Source organism: Crocodylus porosus, unplaced genomic scaffold (genome assembly GCF_001723895.1).
Source record: "Crocodylus porosus isolate Cpor-Errol unplaced genomic scaffold, CroPor_comp1, whole genome shotgun sequence".
Lineage (NCBI taxonomy): Eukaryota > Metazoa > Chordata > Crocodylia > Crocodylidae > Crocodylus > Crocodylus porosus.
Genome location: NW_017728911.1, coordinates 6,218,855 through 6,240,164, shown reverse-complemented (window position 1 = coordinate 6,240,164; position 21,310 = coordinate 6,218,855). Strand labels below are relative to the sequence as shown.

The 21,310-nt window shown below is 40.8% G+C and overlaps 1 protein-coding gene across 1 annotated transcript in view; it reads right to left on the bottom strand.

The window, feature by feature from the left end:
• Nucleotides 1-7,754: 7,754 nt before the first annotated feature.
• Nucleotides 7,755-21,310, bottom strand: part of TSPAN3 (tetraspanin 3) — a 38,124-nt gene continuing 24,568 nt past the window's right edge. Inside the window, exons 5-7 of the mRNA XM_019533354.1 lie at nt 18,557-18,709; nt 18,114-18,197; nt 7,755-8,694 (exon numbers count right to left, since the gene is read on the bottom strand). Coding sequence (XP_019388899.1) covers nt 8,602-8,694; nt 18,114-18,197; nt 18,557-18,709 — 330 coding nt within the window. The 3' untranslated portion in view covers nt 7,755-8,601. The remainder of the gene's footprint in view (nt 8,695-18,113; nt 18,198-18,556; nt 18,710-21,310) is intronic.

Genomic DNA, 21,310 nt, shown 5'->3' with positions numbered 1-21,310 from the left:
CAGTCCTCTGCTGGCCCCTCCTGGATGTGTGCCAGCATAATTTTCTCAAACAGCTTGCCTAGGATCAAGGTAAGACTAACTGGCCTATAGTTTCCTGGGTCCTCCTTCCTCCCCTTTTTGAAGACGGGAACCACGTTGGCCCTCTTCCAGCCCTCTGGGACCCCTCCAGAGCACCACGAGTGCTCATAAATCCGTGCCAGGGGTCCTGCAATGACCTTGGCCAATTCCTTTAGGACTCTAGGGTGGAGATCGTCCGGGCTGGCTGACTTGTCTCGTCTACCATGGAAAGTTATTTTGGGATATTCTTGTTATGGGATAAATCTAACTTATTCCAGATTAGTTTAGCCTGCTTCCAAATGAGGATCAATCTTGCTTCCAGATACTTTGAGATACACAGGCTTTAATGTGTTGGCCTAGCAACATCTTTAAGATCGACTCAAATTCTAATGGACACACATTTTTAATTAGAAAATCCCTTGGCAAGAATAGGAAGTTCAGCTAAACCCTCCCTTTCCCCTGGCCCTGAAAAATTTCAGGGTTTGACTAACACTGGTGAGACAGCAATCGTGTCTGGTGTGTGATTCTTTGACAAAGAATAACCTCAGGGGTTTAGGGACTGCACCCTGAATGCGAAATCAGAGGTCTATGCATGCCTCAGTCTGAGGGGGGAGTCAAACTCATATCTCATGCCTGCTAGGAGAGTGCCCTAACAACCAAGCTAAAGCTGGTTTGGCCTACTCCCTGCCCCTCCTTCTGAATCTGTGCCCCTGTGTAGAAAGGAATGAAAGATTCAAACAGGCAAAAAGAGAAAATAGGCAAGGGAATAGGATTCTGAGAGCCCCAGTAATGATGGTATTCCTCAGGGAAGGAGGAAGAGGAGGAAAGCCCCCAGTTATGGTCCCTGCTTACGTTTTGTATTGAGATAATGGAATAAAATGCATAAAGTGCATATTAACTGAACAATTCCTATTATAGTACATATGACAGGCTGCAAAAGGCACCCCGAGTTGTCTGTCACCTCAAAGATGGGGTGACCAGTTCTGCTTCAGGTAAAAATCTGGTCTGTTTCCAGACTGATGAAGGGAGAATTTATGTGAAATAAATGGAAACAATTCTTACCTTGCCTTTTGCTGGCCAATTAACTTATTTTCCTCCATTGCAAATGAAACCCCAGGTCCTCTAAGCTTCCTTCCTGGATGGGATTTCCCAGGTGGAGACGCTTGATTGCAGCAGGTACCTCATATCTTAAGTGAAAGCAGATGGAGAACAGAAAGACCTTCTCTCAGGAGCTGCCTAATTCAGGCCAGTTTGCAAAGATGAACACGACAGCTCAGCTCTTGCCCATTAGAATCGCTGATGCCAGCACAGACCTTCTTGATAGTATGCACTTTCTTGATTTTATTTGCTTTGCTTTTCAGACAAAGAACATGGCTTGCCTAGCAGCCCAACCATTTGAAGTATCTCGAGTATAGTGCCCCTGGCCTCAGTGCTGACCAGCTCTACAGTACAAGTTTAAGATAGGCAAACAGTTCTGACTGGCGCTTCATGCAGTTTTTTGTCCACAGCTTTTCTGAAAGGTCACTATTAGCCTTTAGCCCAAGCTGGTGCTAACTATGAAGAGCAGAAAACAGGCAAGTTGTGAAAGCTTGAAAATCAGCTGTTGCTCCTAAACAGTACTCTTTTCTCCACCCCCCCCTTACTATCACGCAGAGCCAAGCTATTATTCATAGCACAAGGCAGCCAAGTCTCTTTAGAGGTGACATAGAACAGACTATCACTGAGCAAAAACTGCAAGTAGTGACAGGATAAGTTACTGTTGTTCTGTCAGTGCTGTGTACGACCATTTTAAATTCAAAGAGAAACTCTGCTCAGGTGCTTTAATGTTACAGCTGTGCTTCACTGAGCATGCTCAGGGTATTTTGAACGCATGACCAGAAAGGAAATGGGACTTTATTTCATGTTCCCTTTGCTGACTGGGGTGACTCTTGCTTGAAGGTGGACTGCTGAGTAGAAGAAACTGGACCCGGGCCCCTCTTTGCTTCCTGTAAAGCAAATAGCTGAAAGATGTAGATAGTACCTTTTCACAAGGGGATTTAAAGTAGAAGGGAGCTTGAGGATTTCTGAGAGAACAGAATAGGAAAGAAGAAGGGCTTTTAGTCAAGTTGTTAAAACTTTTTTTGCAAGCAAGGTTTTCATTCCAGTGACTAATTAATATGATGCATTATCTCATGCACAGAGCTCTATGGAATATTGAATGGACTCCCATTTGGATTGCAAGAATGTGGGTCTTTATTAGAGGAGTAGTCTGCTCAGTATGGCTGCCTGCATGCTCAGTTATTGGAAATGTTCTCTAAACATATTGAGCTTCCTGGTCCTCCTTCCCACAACTCCCCAAAAATCATCCCCACTACAGCTTGTTTTCAGAAAGAAAGGTGATGATGGCACAGATGATGAAAGCCTTTGTCACAGATTGGATACACTCACCCCTTCAGGTAGGATGTGAAAACAATAAGACTGTTTGTATTCACACTTTTTTATACACCATAAATAAAGAAGGGTACAACTGCATCATTACTATTATTACTATTAACAACAACTAACATTTAAGAGCTTCTTTAATTCAGAGGAACTTTTGCCACAAAGTTCAGTGACAGGCAAAGCAGGCCCAGGGTTTCTTTTAACCCTGAATGAGAGGACTGGTGGCATTTTGGTTCATTTCTTTTTGCTTCATTGTAGAGAACATATTATGTTCCTTCCATGCTCCTGTGGGTCAGGGATAAAGGCAAACTTCAAAGAAAGTCTGGCATATTTCCAACTGAGATTTTCTGCAAGCATAGAACTGGTTGTCATTTAAAGAAACCAGGAAAACCATTTTAATAAAAAGTAACTTCTCTGCAACTTGGGGCAAGTCATTTAACCTTAGTGTCACTATCCTTTTCCACATCACAGAAATTATACTTCTCACCCATGCGTGCAAAGTGCTTTGAGATCTCTGGTTGAAAAGCTTTTAGCCATTCATGGTATTATTGTTATTGTTCAATGCCAGGCTCAGTCTAAAACCAGCTTTTGGTGAAGGTTGGATCAATATTTGCAGTAGAAAAATCCAGACAAAAGGAGCACAATGTAATTTGTCCACATGAAGCTTTCACTTGTTTTGTAATGAGACTGGAGAGCTTATGGGAAGGATGTATACGAGATAAATTCACACATTCAGCACAGAGTCCATGAGGGAGTTTTGTACATTCTCTTCCTCTTTGCAGGGATGCAGATGTTCAACAGCTGCATCCAAGGAAGAATTGTTTGGAGGTTCCAAGCTGAAGCATTCAGTGTGGGAGTTTTCTTGGGAAAGTAGTGAACTTTAACCTCCCCAGGATAAGAATGTTAACATAAGTATGAATGAAAGAGGCTTCAATGCACTGACATGAGAAAAGCTCTGTCTTTAGAGAATGACTGCAAGGGCCCTGCTTGTTTCAGACCTCCTTGAGACATGAGTGACAGTGACTTTGTTCTACTAAATGGCAGTTAAAGGTTTTACTGCCCAACTAGGTCACTGCTCAATTCAGCAGCCAACACTAAGGAATTATGATGCATGTGTACAGCGTTTCTGCAGACTGAGTAATGTGGCATTGTGGTAACTCCTTTTACTACAGCAAGTCAGCAGGGGCACCAAATTTGACCTTAGTGTAGTCTCTCCACTTTACTCATTTACTATTCTTGAGCTCCTGGATGAAGTATTAGTAACACCTTTCCTGGATGCTCATCTTCTCTCACCAAGACCTTAAGTATAGCAACAAACAGGCTAAGAAGATTAGTGTGCTCTTACAGGGCATGCTGGCTCTGGACTAAGGCAACATTTCCCTCCCAGCTTTAAACAATAAAGCCATTACTGTTGGCAACTACATTCACTAAAGAAGGTTTCTCTTTTCTATGCTTATAGCAAAGCACCAGTTCAATTAACCTGATTGTCAGCAACTACATTCAAGATGCATCATGTTTTCTAGCAGATCATGTGGAAAATGTAAGCTTTGAAATAATGTTCTTAAGCCTTCCTACCATCATTCAAGAAAATGACCGAGGCTTCAGTCACACATACCAGGAAAATAGTGTTAAACAGGAGACAGCGTTTTAGAGCAAATGAGTGCAACTCTCGGTGCAAGTAAGGGGGAAACATCTTAGCTTTTCATTCTGCACCAGGACAGCACAGGAACTAGGCTAGAGAGTATTCATTTTATGGAAGGCTCCAGTTACCCATTTTCTTGGTAAGATTTCACCTTGGAAGAATGGCTGCCCTGTAACAGAAGACACCACTGAAGAAGCAAAATAGTGATATGACTTCATAGGCCACAGCCCCTAAGAATCACTTTGCAGCTCTGCACTCATTTGCTTTTCACCACTATTTGGTTCTCACCCACCAATAACTGATTTTGCAGAACTGTATCTGGAAAAGGAATTTGGGTTGAGATGTTCTTTCTATCTCAAAGCCTTGACTTATACCTTCTTGCAGCTTTTAGTCCTGGTCACTATCATCCCAGAACAGCCAGATGCAGATGAAGGGGGCATGGAAAAAAAAAAGGAAGACAACTGAAAGTCTAAAATAGTGTACAAGATAGGGGCTTTTGGGGTTGGTTTCCCCCACCCCCCAAACACTTGAGCCTCATTTTTTCCAAGCAGTTTGATACACTGTAGGGAATGAAACCACTTATCCCCACTATTACAGCTTTGTTAAAAAGACCTCAGATCCAGAAGAATACCACTAGCAAACTATGTTAGGTACAGAGGAATAAATTCAAGGAACTTTTTCTGTACTAGGTGAAGCACTGACAATACAAAGTTTGCATCATTTCATAGCTGTAATGAACACAACACTGAGGCCGATTAGGTCAAGGTCATTGCTCTTGCATTGGTGGATATGGTTAAAGTCTACATACATGCTGGTAGTACTACTAGCTTCCACCATCCTTTTCAGTCCTTAAGCCAGCCCCTGAAAGTACCACCAAGTTCAGCCAGAAAGCAGAGCAAATCCAAATCCAAGGCAGAACACTGCAGTGAAAATGAATGTAATGCTCACCAGCTAGCAATGGTATTAGTAATTTGTGTGCTAGATAGGAAGTGAAACAAGTCTGCAGGTATCCTGTAATCCATCAGCTGTATAGCTGCCTTAGGCAATGGACATGTACAGTTGCCATTTCATAGATCATTGCATGTGGTTCAGGTGGTTTTTAAGGTTAGGAAAGTTTTCCTTTGCACTAGTCTCTTCAGCTCCCAGCTCATTCTATTAGTATTTAAACATCCCCAGTGTACATAAAAAGGCTACCCCAAAGACCTGTCTATCTACCCAATAAGACCCAGTGGAAATGTGTAAGCTATGAGAGACTGCAGAGATCAGCACAGAGGATTAAATGAGATTAGTTTTAAAGAGGTATCTGAAAGAGATGTGCTTTTTGCAGGAAAAATTGCAAGCTATTATAGGTTGTGCCACAAAAAGAGATATGAATTCTTAAATTCTTTAAAGAGCCAGCTGACAATCTGCAAGCATTGCATTCATTCAAATAATATGCAGCTCACAAACTTTTTCCCAGATGGGACCCTGATCCAAAGCCCGTTTAAGTTAACAGAAAGACTTCTCCTAGAATTCAATGGGCTTTTGTAATCAGATAGAGTTTTCCGACTCCTGAACTAAGGCCACTTTACAGTTTCAGCCACAATAATATCAAAAGCACAGTGATCTTCCAAGATCTGAGGTACTAAACACTAGGGCTGTGCAAAGCTTCGGCTGCCGATTCAATTCAGTGGAGATTCAGCCTGATTTGGTGGCCCAATCTCTGAATCTGAATAGAAGCAGGAGGCCCCCCCTTTAATTTCTCCAAAATCAAACTGGAACCCTCCAAATCGATTTGGAGAGATTTGGCCATAGACGCAGCTTTAAATGTTTTTTCTAAATACCTCTAGATAGCAGGCACAGCTTGTGAATGCTGTGATGCTGGGGCCCATGGAGCATCCCTCAGGAGCATGGTGGGGGTGGTATGGGGTGGGGAACAACTCCCCAGTGTACTTAGCAGCAAACCCAGAAGTACTTCCAGTCCTCTTCTGGGTTCTCCAGAGACCATGCTGCCCCCCTGCCCCCAGCTTAGTGACTAGTGCCTCATAGGTTGGGGGGAGACCCAGGAGGGTCCCTCCTGCAGCTGAACAAGAGGGGAGCAAAGAAGCCATCCAGAACGCTCCCTGGCAGACCCAGAAGTGGACCAGGAGTACTTCCAGTCCGCTTCTGGGTTGCCGCAGAGCACATGCTCCTCCCCCCACCACACTCCTGTGGGATGCTTCATCTACCCCAGCACTGCAGCATTCATGAGCCACACCTGGTACCTCAAGATATGCTGAGAAACATTTAAAGCTGTGTTTATGTCCCAGTCACCGATTCTCCAAATCAGCATCAAATCTTTACATTCTATTTGGCCAAATCTGAATTGGGGACAGTGGGTTTAAGAACAGTTTTCTTAGTACAGAAATGATCTTACAGGCTTAGCTACACTACATTAGACCAGGCCATGGGGCACCATCATGTCAGACACACCCTGTTCTACTTCCTCTTCTTTGTTACTTTTTTTTTTTTTTGGCATTCAGTACAGAGAACAGGAGCAAGCAAGGGTGACATTGTCTCCTTAGTATGGTCTGAGGCAATGTAGATGTACCTTAAGACTATGGAGCCAAACCAAATACAATATTTGAGAATTCAGCTGAGACGGTATTCTTCAGGATATAGCACCATCAGGCATTCTTTTACACAATCAATATTAAAGAGAAGTGGTTTGCTTGTCAACAATATTACCTGCATTATAACCATCTCAGGCAGCATTTAAAATAAAAGCTTTGATGCATTATATATCAGATATTTGATGAAATGCTCCGATTTCCCAGTATGTTTGTTTCTTTTACATCTTGCTCCAACACAAGTGATTTCTTCCTTCTCCTTTCCAACTCTTCTCTAACATTCCTTAGCAGGCCTGGTCGGGAAGCAGAACTGCTTCATGGACTTCAAAACATCTGTCAGTTTATTTGTCCACAACCAGAACCAGTTCCAAAGTTTAAGATCCAAAAACAGAAAATTTGAAGCTTGTGTTCAGAGATTGTCTGACTTCCTAAAATGTTTTTACAGATGTCTGGCAGCATAGTACCCAAACATTGTGATTATCTTTAGTTAATTTAAGAATAAAAGACTAAACACCGAAGAGTTTTGTTTTATAATATGATGCTTTCATTGCAAACCCTGGAACCACAAACACTATACAATTATCTGAACACATCTGATTTGAAGATAATCTTACATGTGCAGCTGTATTTAACTATAAATTGAGTCTTGCAGAAACCAAGTCTCTCCTGCAATGGAATTAGTGGACTCAGACTGAAGAGGTCCAACAAAAAGCACTAGTTGTGCATCAGATAAGGATTAACTCTATGGCTCCATTAATTTCAGTCCAGTTTATCCTTGCTCACCTTTTAAGACTTGCACAGATACCTCCTAGTTCTAGTGCTCGTCTTTGAGCAGGTTAGCACAAAGTTCTAGTACAAACAAACATCAAGAAAGCATCTTAAATGGCCTAGCTTTTATCCAGAAAACAGTGCAGACTTCAGAAGACAGAACTGGACACAAACTTGAGATTTTTACATTGGAACTCTATTTACTTAGTTCTAGTACTATAGGACTGGATTGTCTAGAGTAGAAACCAATGTGTCAAAATGAACGTGTAATAAGCAAATGGGTTGGCGGGGGGGGAAGATGTACAGAGATTTTATTTAATCAGGTTTACTATTTACAGTTTAAATCACTTTCACATACTGTTTTGCTACTCTACATGGCTACATTATTTCCAAGCAAATTTAAAGATCTACAACGTAACAGTTCACTTCAACACAAAACAGCTGTTCATAGAAAAATGAAATAATTCAGTATAGAACAGTAGTGCATACATTATACTCCTGAAGAGCCAGCTTGTATTTTAAAACACTAACATTTGGAAGATTTGATCTTTTAATTTAAAGATCAAAGTACACAGTCATGTGATTCTAAAATTATTTTGGTTAGTAGTCATATTTACATCTGGACTTCACCTAGGCATTTCAAAACAACACTGGTGAGGGGCAAGAATTAATATAATGTCAAATACAGCTGGCTTCCTTTGTACAACTTTGGCCAAAAAGGTTCCACGGAGTAAAGATTTAAAGGATTCGCTCTCTCTCTATGCAAGAAACAGTCAGTTAATGCTTAGAAGTAATCTACCAAATTAGGTACACGTCTTAACTTTCATGTCAACCAAATTACACTCAACTTGCAAATGGTTCTGAAAGTAGAATGTTTACTAGTATACTAAAACATATTTAGATACATGAATAGCTGGCTAAAATAGTGAAACTCACAGGTAAGTATATGGGTGTGTGGAAAGCCAAGTTGCTTTGCCCATCACCAGTGTACATTACAGCTGTCCTTATTTGTGCAAGGTGTGCTTTAGCTAAGTCTACATAGACAGGAAAGCTACTGCAGTAGACCTGGCCCATTCACCTTCCAAAGAAATAAGTGAGATTCAAGCTGAGGTTTTGCATAATTTTCTATGCGTAGGTTCCTCCAGTGATAAGAAGTTCATAAGCAGGGTCCCGACTCCTTCTACACAGCACTACGCAGGCACACAGCATGCCCAGCAGCTACAGGGAAGAAGAAAAAAAAGAAAAAAAACTGAGTATACAAGACACTCACAAGAGATTTGGTTTCTGTAAGTAAGTGAAGAATAGCTGAAATAAGTGATAAAATAAATATGCAAAATACTGAAATGATGTATTTTAAATATTTAATTGCTATCAATGAAAGGCTAACAGTTCATAGAGGAAAGCAGAATAATACGTGATGACTGTGTTACCGTAATCCAGAATGTACAAACTGCACAACAGTTTAATAACCACAACCTGACTTGAATATAAAGAAAGGCAAACCCTAGTTGAGAATGGACTTTCCAACAAGTGTGCCATGTTTGTAGAAAGCAGTCTTCACTTCAGATTCTCTTAGAGTACCATACACCAACATTTGCAGCAAAAAGGGCCACTGGCAGTATACCAGGATTGGTGGGGGGCTGCATCTATTTGGCATACAAATTTATATAGGCTTCTCATCAGAGATGGATGTTGTTACAGCTGTAAGTGCTTCACAAAAGCAATTATTTGGTTGGAGGAAGCAGCACATAATAAAATTGGATCTGCTTTGAAACACCATTCAGTACCTAGCTTTTTACTTTTCATGATGCTTGATGAAAAGTCTGACAGTTATCTTTTATTTATTCAGATGCATAAAAGGAAGTCTTTCCATTAATGTAACTATCTAAAGAGGGTCACAGGCAGAGCAAGATTCATCCTAAGACGTAGACTGCAACAGAAACAGTGAAAGTGAATCAAGCTGAGCTGAAATTTGTTTGTTATTCAAGGTAAGATTTTTCCAGTGATAACCCTTCTAAGTGCAGTGCCCTCAGTAAAAATGCTGTCTTGTGAAAGATGCAGAACTGTCAATAGCTGGTCCATGATTATGGGACTTCTTGAGGAAGACAGTGTCTTCATACGTGAATATAAGAAGGTAGCAAGGTTTAGACACCTCTCTCATTGCCCCCTTTTCTATGAAAAATAAGCACTAAGCCAGATAAATTGTATAACAGAATGAAAATACCCTTGTTCAATGAAACACCCACGCTGCTTTTTTGTAGGGAAATTATGAAGTGTTGTATATTTAACCAGAATCATCTCCTCACTTCAGACACCTTCAACCAAACACTAACTCAGGCAAAAGCAGATGTTAGATTTCTATGACAAAAAGACCACACCTTCAGAATTTTTGTCTTTCTTATTTTGTTCCGTTACTGGATAGTCATTAAAATAAACCATAAGGATTCCTGAATGGAGTATCATTGAAAACTAACCCATCATTATATTACACTCTAACCAAAACTTCAAATATGAAGTATAATGCCATGGATACAGGATGTAGCCGTGTTGCTCTGCAGGCAAAAGTAAATCAGAACCATTGGGGAGGCGATATCTTGTATTAGACAAACTAGATGGTTGCAAAAAAATTTTTTTTGTAACTATACAGTTGGTCTAACAAATAATAAAAAGAGATCACCTCCCCAAGAGCTCTGATTAAGGATAGTGCCAGGAATTCTGTATTTACAACTAGTATTCACATAATAGGCAACTTCCACCTTTTCTGTCCAAAAATAGTAAAGTTATTATTCTAGACCTGACTGACCCAAGAATCCATACCTGCCAGATTATACATACAAAGCTCACTCATTTAATTGTATAAACTAGGGGTGCTCAACCCCAGCCCACAGAACCATGGCAACTGGCCTGTGCGGCTCCCCAGAGGTCTGGAAATTTGGCAGAGGGAACAGTAGCAATCAATCCTGCTCCCCCACCTCCCACCTCACTGCCAAAAGACCAAGCCCCACACTCCCTCCCCATGCCTGGCCCAGCATGCCAAATGGGAACCACTAGCTGCATCTGGCCCATGGACAAATTAGGAACTACTCATCTGGTCCACCGGGTAAAGTATAGCACCACTGTTATAAGCTCTTAGAATATTAGCTGCCTAAATAAAATGCAATTGTGTCCACAAATTTCAGGCATTTTTGTATTTTGAGGACTTCCTCTAAACACAGTTCATATTCTGAAGCTTAACACTGAAATTCTTAGCATGCATGAAAATATAGGCCTGTTTACACAAGATGGTATTTAGCATTTAAGATTAATGAAATTTTATCATCCACAAAAAAAGTTAACTAAAAGACATATCTGCACCTCTAAAAAGAGGAAAGAGTCTTAAAGAAAAATTACATCTATTGTCCACAATTAGACATATATATTTTTAGCTGGTCCACTGTGACTGTAGCTATACCAAGTCTTTTTTGTAACATAGAACTCTAAGTTTTGTTAAAATCTGTTAGTTGATATAGAAAGCAAGCTGATCTAAATTTCATACAAGCTCAATTTATTAATATTCAACACAAGTGTGGAAAGTAGAACTTTCTTAGAAATACTATGGAAGAAGTTCATGCCTTTCATGATGCCCTGGTCAACTAAGGCTCTTTTTAAGAATCAGATCTAAAAATACATGACACATTTAAAATTTGACTCCTGTTATTAGGTGATCCTTATTTCACCTTGCTTAACTGATAAGATTACACTTTCTTAAAATAAGGTGACCCCTCAAATTTATGGAAGACAGATCTACATTGCCAATAGTGACAAGATGTTTGAATTATACCAGTTGGGGGGGGGGGAAGAGATAGAGTGAGTGTGACCCTAAATTTTCCTTGAAACTCCATGTCAACAACAAATTATGAATTCCCCCTCTCAAAAGAGAAGTTTGAAATGGGGTTGATTCAGAAATTAGCTGGTAAACAATTATGGTTATAGTATCAAACTCCTCAAATAGAATATTTACAAAACAAAAGCTGGGGTTTTTTTCCTTGGTGCCAAAACATTAATAGTTCTGCTCAAACTTTCAATCTTTAACAACAGCAACAAACTTTATTTTGTCAGGCCTCTAATAAAATTATGCCAAGCCTGATGGACAATGCTTCTAGAAGAACCTGAAGGCAGTGAAGGTATTTTACTGATGCTTTAAAGAAACATTAAACCCTTTTATATGATTACTTAAGTAACCTTTCTGCATCGCTTTGTACTTAAGTTTACCTGAAAGTCTCAAACTCCTGGCAACTCAGTCAAATGAGTGATCTTATTAAGGCCAAAGATTAAACAGTGAACAAAACTGAATGGGTTTTCCTTATTTCACATGAATTTTTTAAAAACAACAACAACAACAACAACAAAAAACAAAAAAAACAAAAACAAAAACAACACACTACTATTAAAGAGGCAAAAATTTCCAAAACAGGAACAGATTTGTAAACTTCAGTCTCCCTACCAATTCATTAAAGCAGGAGTTCCCAAACTGGTATGTGTATGCAAGACATTTCTGGGGGGAGGGTACATGGAAGAAACTGTGTAATGGCATAATAATAATAATAATAATAATAATAATAATGGCCGAGAGCCATGGGGCTTTTTAGCCTGCAAAAGCGCAGGCTTGGGGGTGACCTGATGGCCACCAATAAGTTTATCAGGGGTGTTCCCCCAGATACTGGTGGTCATTTGTTCACCAGAGTGCCCCAAGGGATGAGAAGGTTCAACGGTTATAAACTACTGCAAGACCAGTTTCAGGCTGGACACAAGGAAGAATCTCTTTACAGTCCAAGCCCTGAAGGTCTGGAACAGCCTGCCATCAGAGGTGGTTCAAGCACCTATACTGAACACCTTCAAGAGCAAATTGGATGCTTATCTTGCTGGGATCCTATGACCCCAGCTGACTTCCTGCCTTTTGGGCGGCAGGCTGAACTCGATCTTCAGGAGGTCCCTTCCAGCCCTAATGTCTATGGAAAAAAAAGGCATTTAAGGGCTTACAATATGAAACATGCTGGTATGTGTATGCAGGCAGCTGGTAAATCTGGAAGGGGTACACAATAAGAAAGCTTAGGAACTGCTGCATTAAAGGCATTTACTTTTTCTTGGCAGCTACTAGCACAATACATATTAACTAAACGCACACCTTTTCAGGGAGGGTAATCAAAAGGTTAATAAATTTCTATAAAGAAATTTGAATTTGGAGAACTTTCAGAGATTGAGCTCAAAAGTTAACCCTGCTAATATATTATATGAAAACTCCAATTGTGTTCTCTTATTGAAGCTTAAAACACAAAGTTGACACTACGTATGCTGGCAGAAAATTTTTCTGCAATTTGTTCCCAGTTTCTTACCCCCAGTCTTAGAGGGCTGCGGTGGTGCAGGCAGTAAAGGCACCCCAGAGGTTGCAATTTCCACTCCACAACAGAAATGCCCAAGGCGCAGCCCTCCAACTAATGTGCTACCTTGCTAGCTACCTTGTGTCTCAAGGACATGAAGGAAAGGACCCTCCCTCCTCCCCAGTCTTTAAAGGAGTCATGAAATGGTAAAATGAAAGCATCTAATTTAAACTGTCCCTAAAACTAGACACGTCCTTCAATGACAATTATATAACAAGACTATGCAAGATGACAGTGATATACAATGAGGTCTCAAGGAGTATGTCCAGGAAAAAAAAAAAAAAAAAAAACTGTAATAAAACTTTCCTTTGTCTTCTTAAGGGACTCAGCACACAATCAGCTTCTCTAGTCTGATGAATCTAGATACCTCAGCCATTGAAAGCTCAGTGTCAAAAATCCTGTTTCCTAGTAGGAAGGACAATTTCTAACAGGGTGCTAAATGAGACATTTTAAAATAAATCAAAAGCTGAATTCGCTAGAAGTAGGAGCGCCATGGGTAACAATCCCAATGTAGAGTTATTGTAAGCAAAGTTGCAAAAAGTATTCTTACTGTATATTACCCAAACACAATTAAATCATAGTAAGATCTGTGCGCACAAAAAGAATGCAAAAAAATTTTTTTATGGGGAGCAGAGGTGGCTTCCAAGTGCTCTAACTTGCATTTCTAGGTCAGAGAAGGTGACCTAGACTTGAAGGTGACTAATCAAAACCTTGGACTGGATTTAAGTCTTGAAATGTACAGCACATCCTGACACTATGCTTAGCTTTCCTTTCATCTAAGTCACCATCATGTTACATGCTACAGCTTTAGAGACCATTTTAAAGACTCGGTCACAAAGTTTGGTTAGTTAAAAAGCACGCTTCTCAATGACAGATAAAAGCTAAAGTTTGAATAAAAATAAATTAGTTGAAATGAATGTTTTAAAATATTTGTGCATTTAACAAACATGATCAATTTGTACAACTCAGTAAGCCTGACAGGTAGTGATCAGTGCTATTACAAAAGGCATCTTAAAAATAAAAACTGTTTACTGAATACCATATCTTTTTAGTTGTGCCAAATCATTTTATTAATGGCTGTTGCAGTTTGCTTGAAATGTTTTCCTATACAGTTAAGACGTGTTAAACATCTTGGTGCAGGCAGAAAACTTCCCTCCTGTTTCTTTATTTTTTGGCAAACAAAGTTCACATAGAATCCATATTACATCTGCAGTAAAGTCTCTTTCAATAAAGTCATTACTGTCATGGGGAAAACACAAAGTAAGTGCCACTCAGTCTACAGAAGCTACCTAATGAATAGGCTTGCTTAGAATTAACAAACCATGGAGTGTGAGAGGACACCAAGAGATATACATTTTGCTGACAGGAGGAGTAGCAGGAGTTCTGGCCCCATGTTGAGGAGCTAGGTTTGTTAAAAAAAAGTGTTGCAAACTATCATTGTTGGGGAACCTTTTCACCACTCCGCACCAAATTGCAAAATGAGGACTACAACCTTTGCTTGAAAAGCTAGCATATTTAGTATCATAATAGCCATTTTTCCACTCTATTTCAAACCAAGACGAGGAGGAACACATCTGGTTGTGATAAATAAACCGATTTAAAACTCATTCAATTTAAAATTCACATACTCATCAAGAAGAGGTTATAGTGCTGCAAATCTTGAAAATAAGATGTTTTTACTAGAGGTGCACCAATACATCAGTCCCATATGGGATCAGCAGGATCAGTATTGATAAGGAAAAATTGACAGTATCAGCAACTGGTGTTTTTTGGCCCATGCGGCAGAAAGTGTGGCCAATAAAGTGCCCTAGGCATGTGCACAACTGCAGTATAACACGCAGGCAGCCAAGAGCTCAGCCTGGCAGCATGGAAAGTAGCCAGGTCCAGCTGGTAAGGCTGTTGTAAGGGAAGGTGCATGGGAAACAGATTGAGGCCACAGTGGTGAGGGAGGGAGTGGGGCAGGGCACAGGACAGAGTTGCAAGCAACTTGTTGTGGGGGTGGAAGCTCCTGCCACTGCATGCACCCCAGAAGGGCACTGGAGGGGGGGGTGGAGAAAAAAAGTGTGCCCATGGATCTGAGTGTGGGGCAAAGGCTACACTCGGGGCAAGCGATGATAATGCTGGGGAGGGGACTACAGGGAAGTTTGGGGTGGCTGCAGCCCCATCGTAGGTCCCCTCTCAGTGCTGCTGCCCACCCCAAGTACAGCCTCAGCCCAGCCTCCTGCTGGGAAGAGCTCGGTGCTGCCCCAGCCCGCAGCAAAAGCCCGCCCTCATCTTGCGTGCAGATCCAGGCACATAGTTCCCACCGCTGCAAGCACCCCAGGATTGTACCACCCCACCATGCCCTCCAGATGATCAACTCACAGCTCCGTCCCACAGTTTGGCATTGCTGCTGTTTGGCATTGAAAGCATTACAGAGGCCAAACCATTTTGCTCTACATAGATTTCTGAATATTAGCACATATAAGCATAAGTTTCTATTAAGACTGTTATCTTTAAGCCTGTTATTAGCGGCTGTTATGTTCCTCTATAAGAAGCCAGCATGGAATTCAACAATTTTCATCATGTTAGGTTAGGGGTTCCCAAACTGTGGTATGCATATCAAGGAGAAATTGTGTAATAGCAGATTTAATTATCATTATGATAATCATTGGCATTTAAGGGGTTACAATATAAAGTGTATACTGGTAGGGGTACAGGGGTATCTCGTAAACCTGGAAGGAGGTATATGCAATAAGAAAAAGTTTGGGAACCCCTGTGTTAAGTAAATATTCAGGAGGTCTTTATGATAAACAGAACACTGAATTATTTCTAAGCACTGAAAGAAAGGTCACCATCACAAACTTTGTTCCAATACTCCTACCCATACGTTAAATATTTACAGTATGAAAGAATTCTGATAGAACTTCTTCTATCTTTAGGCTCTCATAGTATAGCATTAACAATTTTACAGAAAAAGGTAATGCCAAGCAAACACCACAAGAACACTTAATTTTTAAGATTTCCAGATATTGACAGTTTATACACAGAATGAAGTAGTTCTCTATGGAAACTTCACGTTAACTACACTGATCAGAACAAGTACAACGCCAAGAACAGATTTCTCAAACACCAACACAAAAAATGCATTATTCTGCAGACAGGAGCTCCAAACATTCTTTCAGAAAAGGACAATGTTAACTTTGATTTTTTGGTCAATCCAATTTAGTGCAAGGGAGCCATATAGGCCACATCCAGATAACTGCGGCTGTGCTGGCATTGAGCATTTTTACCATCCCTGGATGCATTTTTATAGAGAATCTTTTGCAAAAATGCACCTTTAGACTAATTTCACCAAAAAGCTCAAATTTACAACAAACCTTTTAATGTATTATGTCTTCAGAAAAGCCAAAATACACTGTAGTAGTTAAAACTCTCTCACATTAAACAGGCAGAAGATAACTTAGACATTTACTCTTAAAAGAAAATCCCAAGCCTGAAAGCTACATTTTTCATTGGTGACTAATGCCACATTTAAAAAAAAAAAAAAAAAGACAGCTGATTAAATCTCACTGCACTAATAAAAAGTATTGGCTACTCAAGCTGATGAACAGAGATCCAGAACTTCAGATACACAGACATCTGACAGTAGATGTTAACGTATTTAAAGTCTAACTGCATACCAAGATGTATTTTCAACTTTCCTTCTTAGAATGGCCACCCTTCCCTTCCCTAGGCCTTGATCCCCAAAATTCACCATAGCCCCCCTCCCAGCACCACTGCCACTTACCCTGCCCAAAGTGCAGCCCCTCCACCAGGAAGAGGCTGGCACAGGCCCCAGCCCAGAGCTCATAGCAGGCAGCCCACCCTTGCCCCACACACAAATCTGGGGGGAGGGCACATGCCTCTCCCAGGCATGCATACAGCAGCTGGGAGTTGTTGCCCCTCCCCCACTTCCCAGATAAGCCACCTACAGCTCCAGCCCCCACCACCCCAGGCTTACCAGGCAGACACTGCTCTTTAAGCTTCCAGGCTGCATTTCTGACCATGCATTTGCTGCAGCTGCACACAGCATTTATCAGTGACATTACTGGCCACATCAGCCTTTTTTGGCCAATCACTGATAAGGTCAATTTTCCTTTTATCAATGCCAATACTACATGGACCAATGTACTGGTGCATCTCTACTTTTGATTGATCACAGTCATCTTTTGTGGACACCTTAGGCAGTCTATAGTATCATAGTACTTACGGTCAGAAGGGACCTAAACAGATCATCAGGTCTGACCGCCTGCCCCAGGCTCTCAGATCTTTTTCTGTAAAAAAGTCTGTGGCCCTTCAAGAGTCTGTGGACCACAGGTTGAAAGCCACTTGTCTAACTCAATCTCAACTGCATTAGGAGGTTCAATGAAAGATACTGCCCCAAGAAATACCCGTGTCAATTTCTGGACTATCACAGCTACATCACTATTACCTTAAGTTTTTATATTCACAGTAGGTATTGCAATATTGTTACTCATTGAGGTATAAGTTATATGTAGAAGAACATACCATGGATATGCAGCATTTTAAATGTGTTTGTTACAACACACTAATTAAAATTCAGTCACTATCTGCCATGTTTGAGCTAGGGCATACATAACTTTTAATACAGAATACTTTCAGAGGAAGTTTCCTCAGGCTACAGTTTCACTTTCCCCACTAGACCAAATTAGCAGGATTAGGTTACAAAGCAAAGAGCACTTCCACACTGACAGGATAAGCTGTCAAAAAATTCTTTAGGGTTGTTGGTTGTAGTCATATCGGACCAAGGACATAGGCAGACAAGATTCTTTGCGTAAATGTGATATCTTACTAGACCAACTAAATAGTTGTAAAAAATTGTTCTTAGCAAGTTTTCAGGCACAAACACCTTTCTTCAGGTACAGGAAAAAAAATTCTGACACTCTCAGTAATGACAAAAACAAGACTTCCCTACAGCAGCACCAAGGAATGACTCCTGTTTATTTAAAATGAATAGTAATGTTAATTAAATGGACTATGCAAGTAAGAGTGAAACAGAGAATGTTAAAGGGTCATTAACATGTTTAAATTAGCCTGTTAAAATATTTAGATTGAAAAGTTTACTGAATTGTAAGTCAGAATAAAACTGAAATCGCTAACGACTGAACTTCAAGTTTCCATAATCAAGTATAGCTTAATCTATGTGAAATAAGTAGCTAAAGAATCTTTTGGTCTCACCTGAATGGTAGCAAATGCCAGTGCTGCCCAGATAACATACATCATTATCTCCTGTAGCTTCTTTACAACCAGAGCCTCACAACCCTGAAACAAGAAACCCATACCTTTTAAGAAGGGCTCAAACCAGAAAGTATTGTGTAGGCTCTCTACATAGAGCTTAGCGAGCTATTAAGCAAAAATAAAAAACAAATTGCCTTCAAAGAGCTGGATAGTTGAACCAAGCACAAAGTTACAGTTCTAAACCAGAATAATTAGAAATATGAAGCTGATATTTAGAAAGGGAAAGCTAAAAAAAGGAAAAAAGTGCAATCTTATAAAAAACCCAGATCAATTACATAATACGTAAAAAATACGCAAGACTGTTTGGGCCACAAAAGGAATTCATTGAATGTGATAATCAAGTGAGATGCTGAAAAAATGACAACTTCACAGATCTGTCTTACCTCAGAATAAAGGTCCATTGGGTGGGTCAAGCTACCAGTACAGTTGCTGATAGTTGCTTTGCAACAGCTCAGGGGTACACTGTTATTTTTAGTTTCTTTGAACCAGACAGTATTTTCCCAGTCTGACGAGTTGCGGATCCCACAGCAGCGCAGCTGAATGAGGTGGGAGGAGGGTGGGGGGGAAAAAAAAAAAAAAAAAAGGACAGGTAAAAAGCCACCAGGTCTCTCACAACCTACCCTACCGCCCCCCAGCAACACCAACCTCAACTCCTTAAATCAAGACATACTTTAAAATAAGCAGCATCTCTTATTAGAGACATTATCACAATTGTTCTCTTCAACTCAGTCAAAATATTTTTTCCAAACTGAGTGCAAACTGACTCTCTATTTATCCCAGGATAAATCATTTAATCAAGACAAAGTACAAATGTACAGACATCTTTATCATATATCCCAGGACAATGGACAAAGCATTCCATATAAGAGATACTAGCAGTTTATCCCAAAAATACTGTACAGTTGGATTGATTGTTGAATCAGTGGCAGAAAAGCAGGACTGAGTTCAGGCACTCCCTGAATTTGGACTGGATATTTTTGTTCTGGGACAAACAGAACCACAACTTAGCAAGGAACCATTGCAATTTATACTGCTAGTTCATGATTGGTATGAACTGTAACCCAAAACAATTTTATGACATACAGCCTAGCAGCTGACTATGAAACACTTGCATCAAGATCTGAATTTACTGTTAGAATCCCTGTGCAAGGAGGCAAGCACTGTAATATAAAATTAATTTTTGAAACCAGGTGTCAGTCAATACTGGACAGTTATGGAAGGGTGCCTCAAGTCCAGTGAGAGATGTCTCAAGTTCAAAAAAGGTTGAGAAACTTTGTGTTCTCAACTAATGGTATGTGCACCAGTTCTTATAGTTGATGGACATGTCTTTGAAACATGAACCAAATGTAATAACTGCTGCAACACTGTCTGGCTGGCCTGTTCTTCCAAAAATAATGCGTCTTAATCTTGACAGTAGTCTGCAGGGATGTTACCAACAGTCCAGCTACATCCGTGGGTTATTAAAGTTACCTTTTCTAAACTGTGCTGTCATATCAACCCATCATTTTAAGAGAGAAAATTAATAAGAGCCTCTTGCACAAGCAGTACCACTGGCCTTCACACACAGATTAAAGTTCTAATACATAGACCAGGCTGTTAGCTAATCTTTCATGTAATAAAGAAAACTAGAATTCCCTGATCTTTTAATCAAATGTGATGGGATTTTTGTTCCTAGAAATCTTCTTGCTCAGCAATTCTCAATCTTTGGGTCACAAGAATATACAAAAGGGTTTCAAACATTTTAAAAATGGATTCTCCTTTAAAAGGAGAAAGAAATGAGAAGCCATAAGCCTTCCCTTGGAGGCCGGCAGAGTTCCAGCCTGCAGGGGCTGGTTAGATCCTCCCCATACCCAACACACTGGTAGACTGGAGGCAAGGGCAGCGTGTTAGAAGTGAGGGGAATGGGGTCAGGACTAGTCATTGATGTTTACAAATAGGGCCTGGTGCAAAAAAGGTTGAGAACCACTGCTCTAGCTCACAGTACAAGGCTTTGGTCTAAGTCAATAACACCTCCCAGCAATCACAACCTCATTTCCATAGCCAAGTTAAATAGCTGCACACATAAAAGTGCTTTCCAGTCTACTCTGTTTCATATGCAGTTTTCCTTTGTAACTTGTTTTAAGCAGTTATAAGACAGTCATGTGGCAGCCTAGGTCTCTAGTATTAAAAATGTAATTGTCCAGATTCCTCAGTTTTAGCCATGATATACGGATAAGTAATTTTCAAATATTGTCATAGGTGTCAGGTGGACAGAATTGAGAGAATTATTCTGGCACATGTCCATGAGGGGCCAGCAGGGGAGATGATGCTTAGGGGCAACCAACACAGGTTCATTAGTGGCAGGTCCTGTCAGACCAACCTGGTGGCCTTCTATGACCAGGTCACCAAGTCAATAGATGCAGGGGTAGCAGTGGACATAGTCTTCCTAGACTTTCAGAAGGCCTTCAACACTGTATCTCACCCCGTTCTCATTAAGAAACTGGGGGACTGTGGTGTGAACATGTACACAGTCAACTGGGTCGCCAACTGGCTGGAGGGCTGCATCCAGAGATTGGTGATGGATACATCATTTTCAGCCTGGAGGGTTGTGGGCAGCGGGGTCCCCCAGGGCTCGGTCCTCGGGCCTGCACTGCTCAACATCTTCATCAGTGACTTGGACAAGGGGGTAAATAGCACCCTGTTCAAATTTGCTGACGACACTAAGGTATTTGTGTGTGGGGGGCGGGGGGGAAGAATGTGGGCATATTAGAAGGAAGGGATAGGCTACAATTGGACCTAGACAGGTTACAGGGGTGGGTGGACGAGACTAGGATGGGATTCAACACTGACAAGTGCAAGGTGATGCACCTGGGGAGGAAGAACCAGCATCATACCTACAGGCTGGGGAACTCCCTTCTCATCAGTGCAGAGGCAGAAAAGGATCTTGGAGTCATTTGGTTTGCCAAGATGAATACGGGCAGGTAGTGTGGAGATGCAGTCAGGAAGACCAACTGCACCTTGTCATACATCCATAGATGCATCTCAATCAGGTCCAGGGAGGTGATCCTCCCCCTCTATGCAGCATTGGTCAGGCCACAGCTGGAGTACTGTGTCCAGTTCTGGGCACCGTACTTCAAAAGGGGATGTGGACAACATGG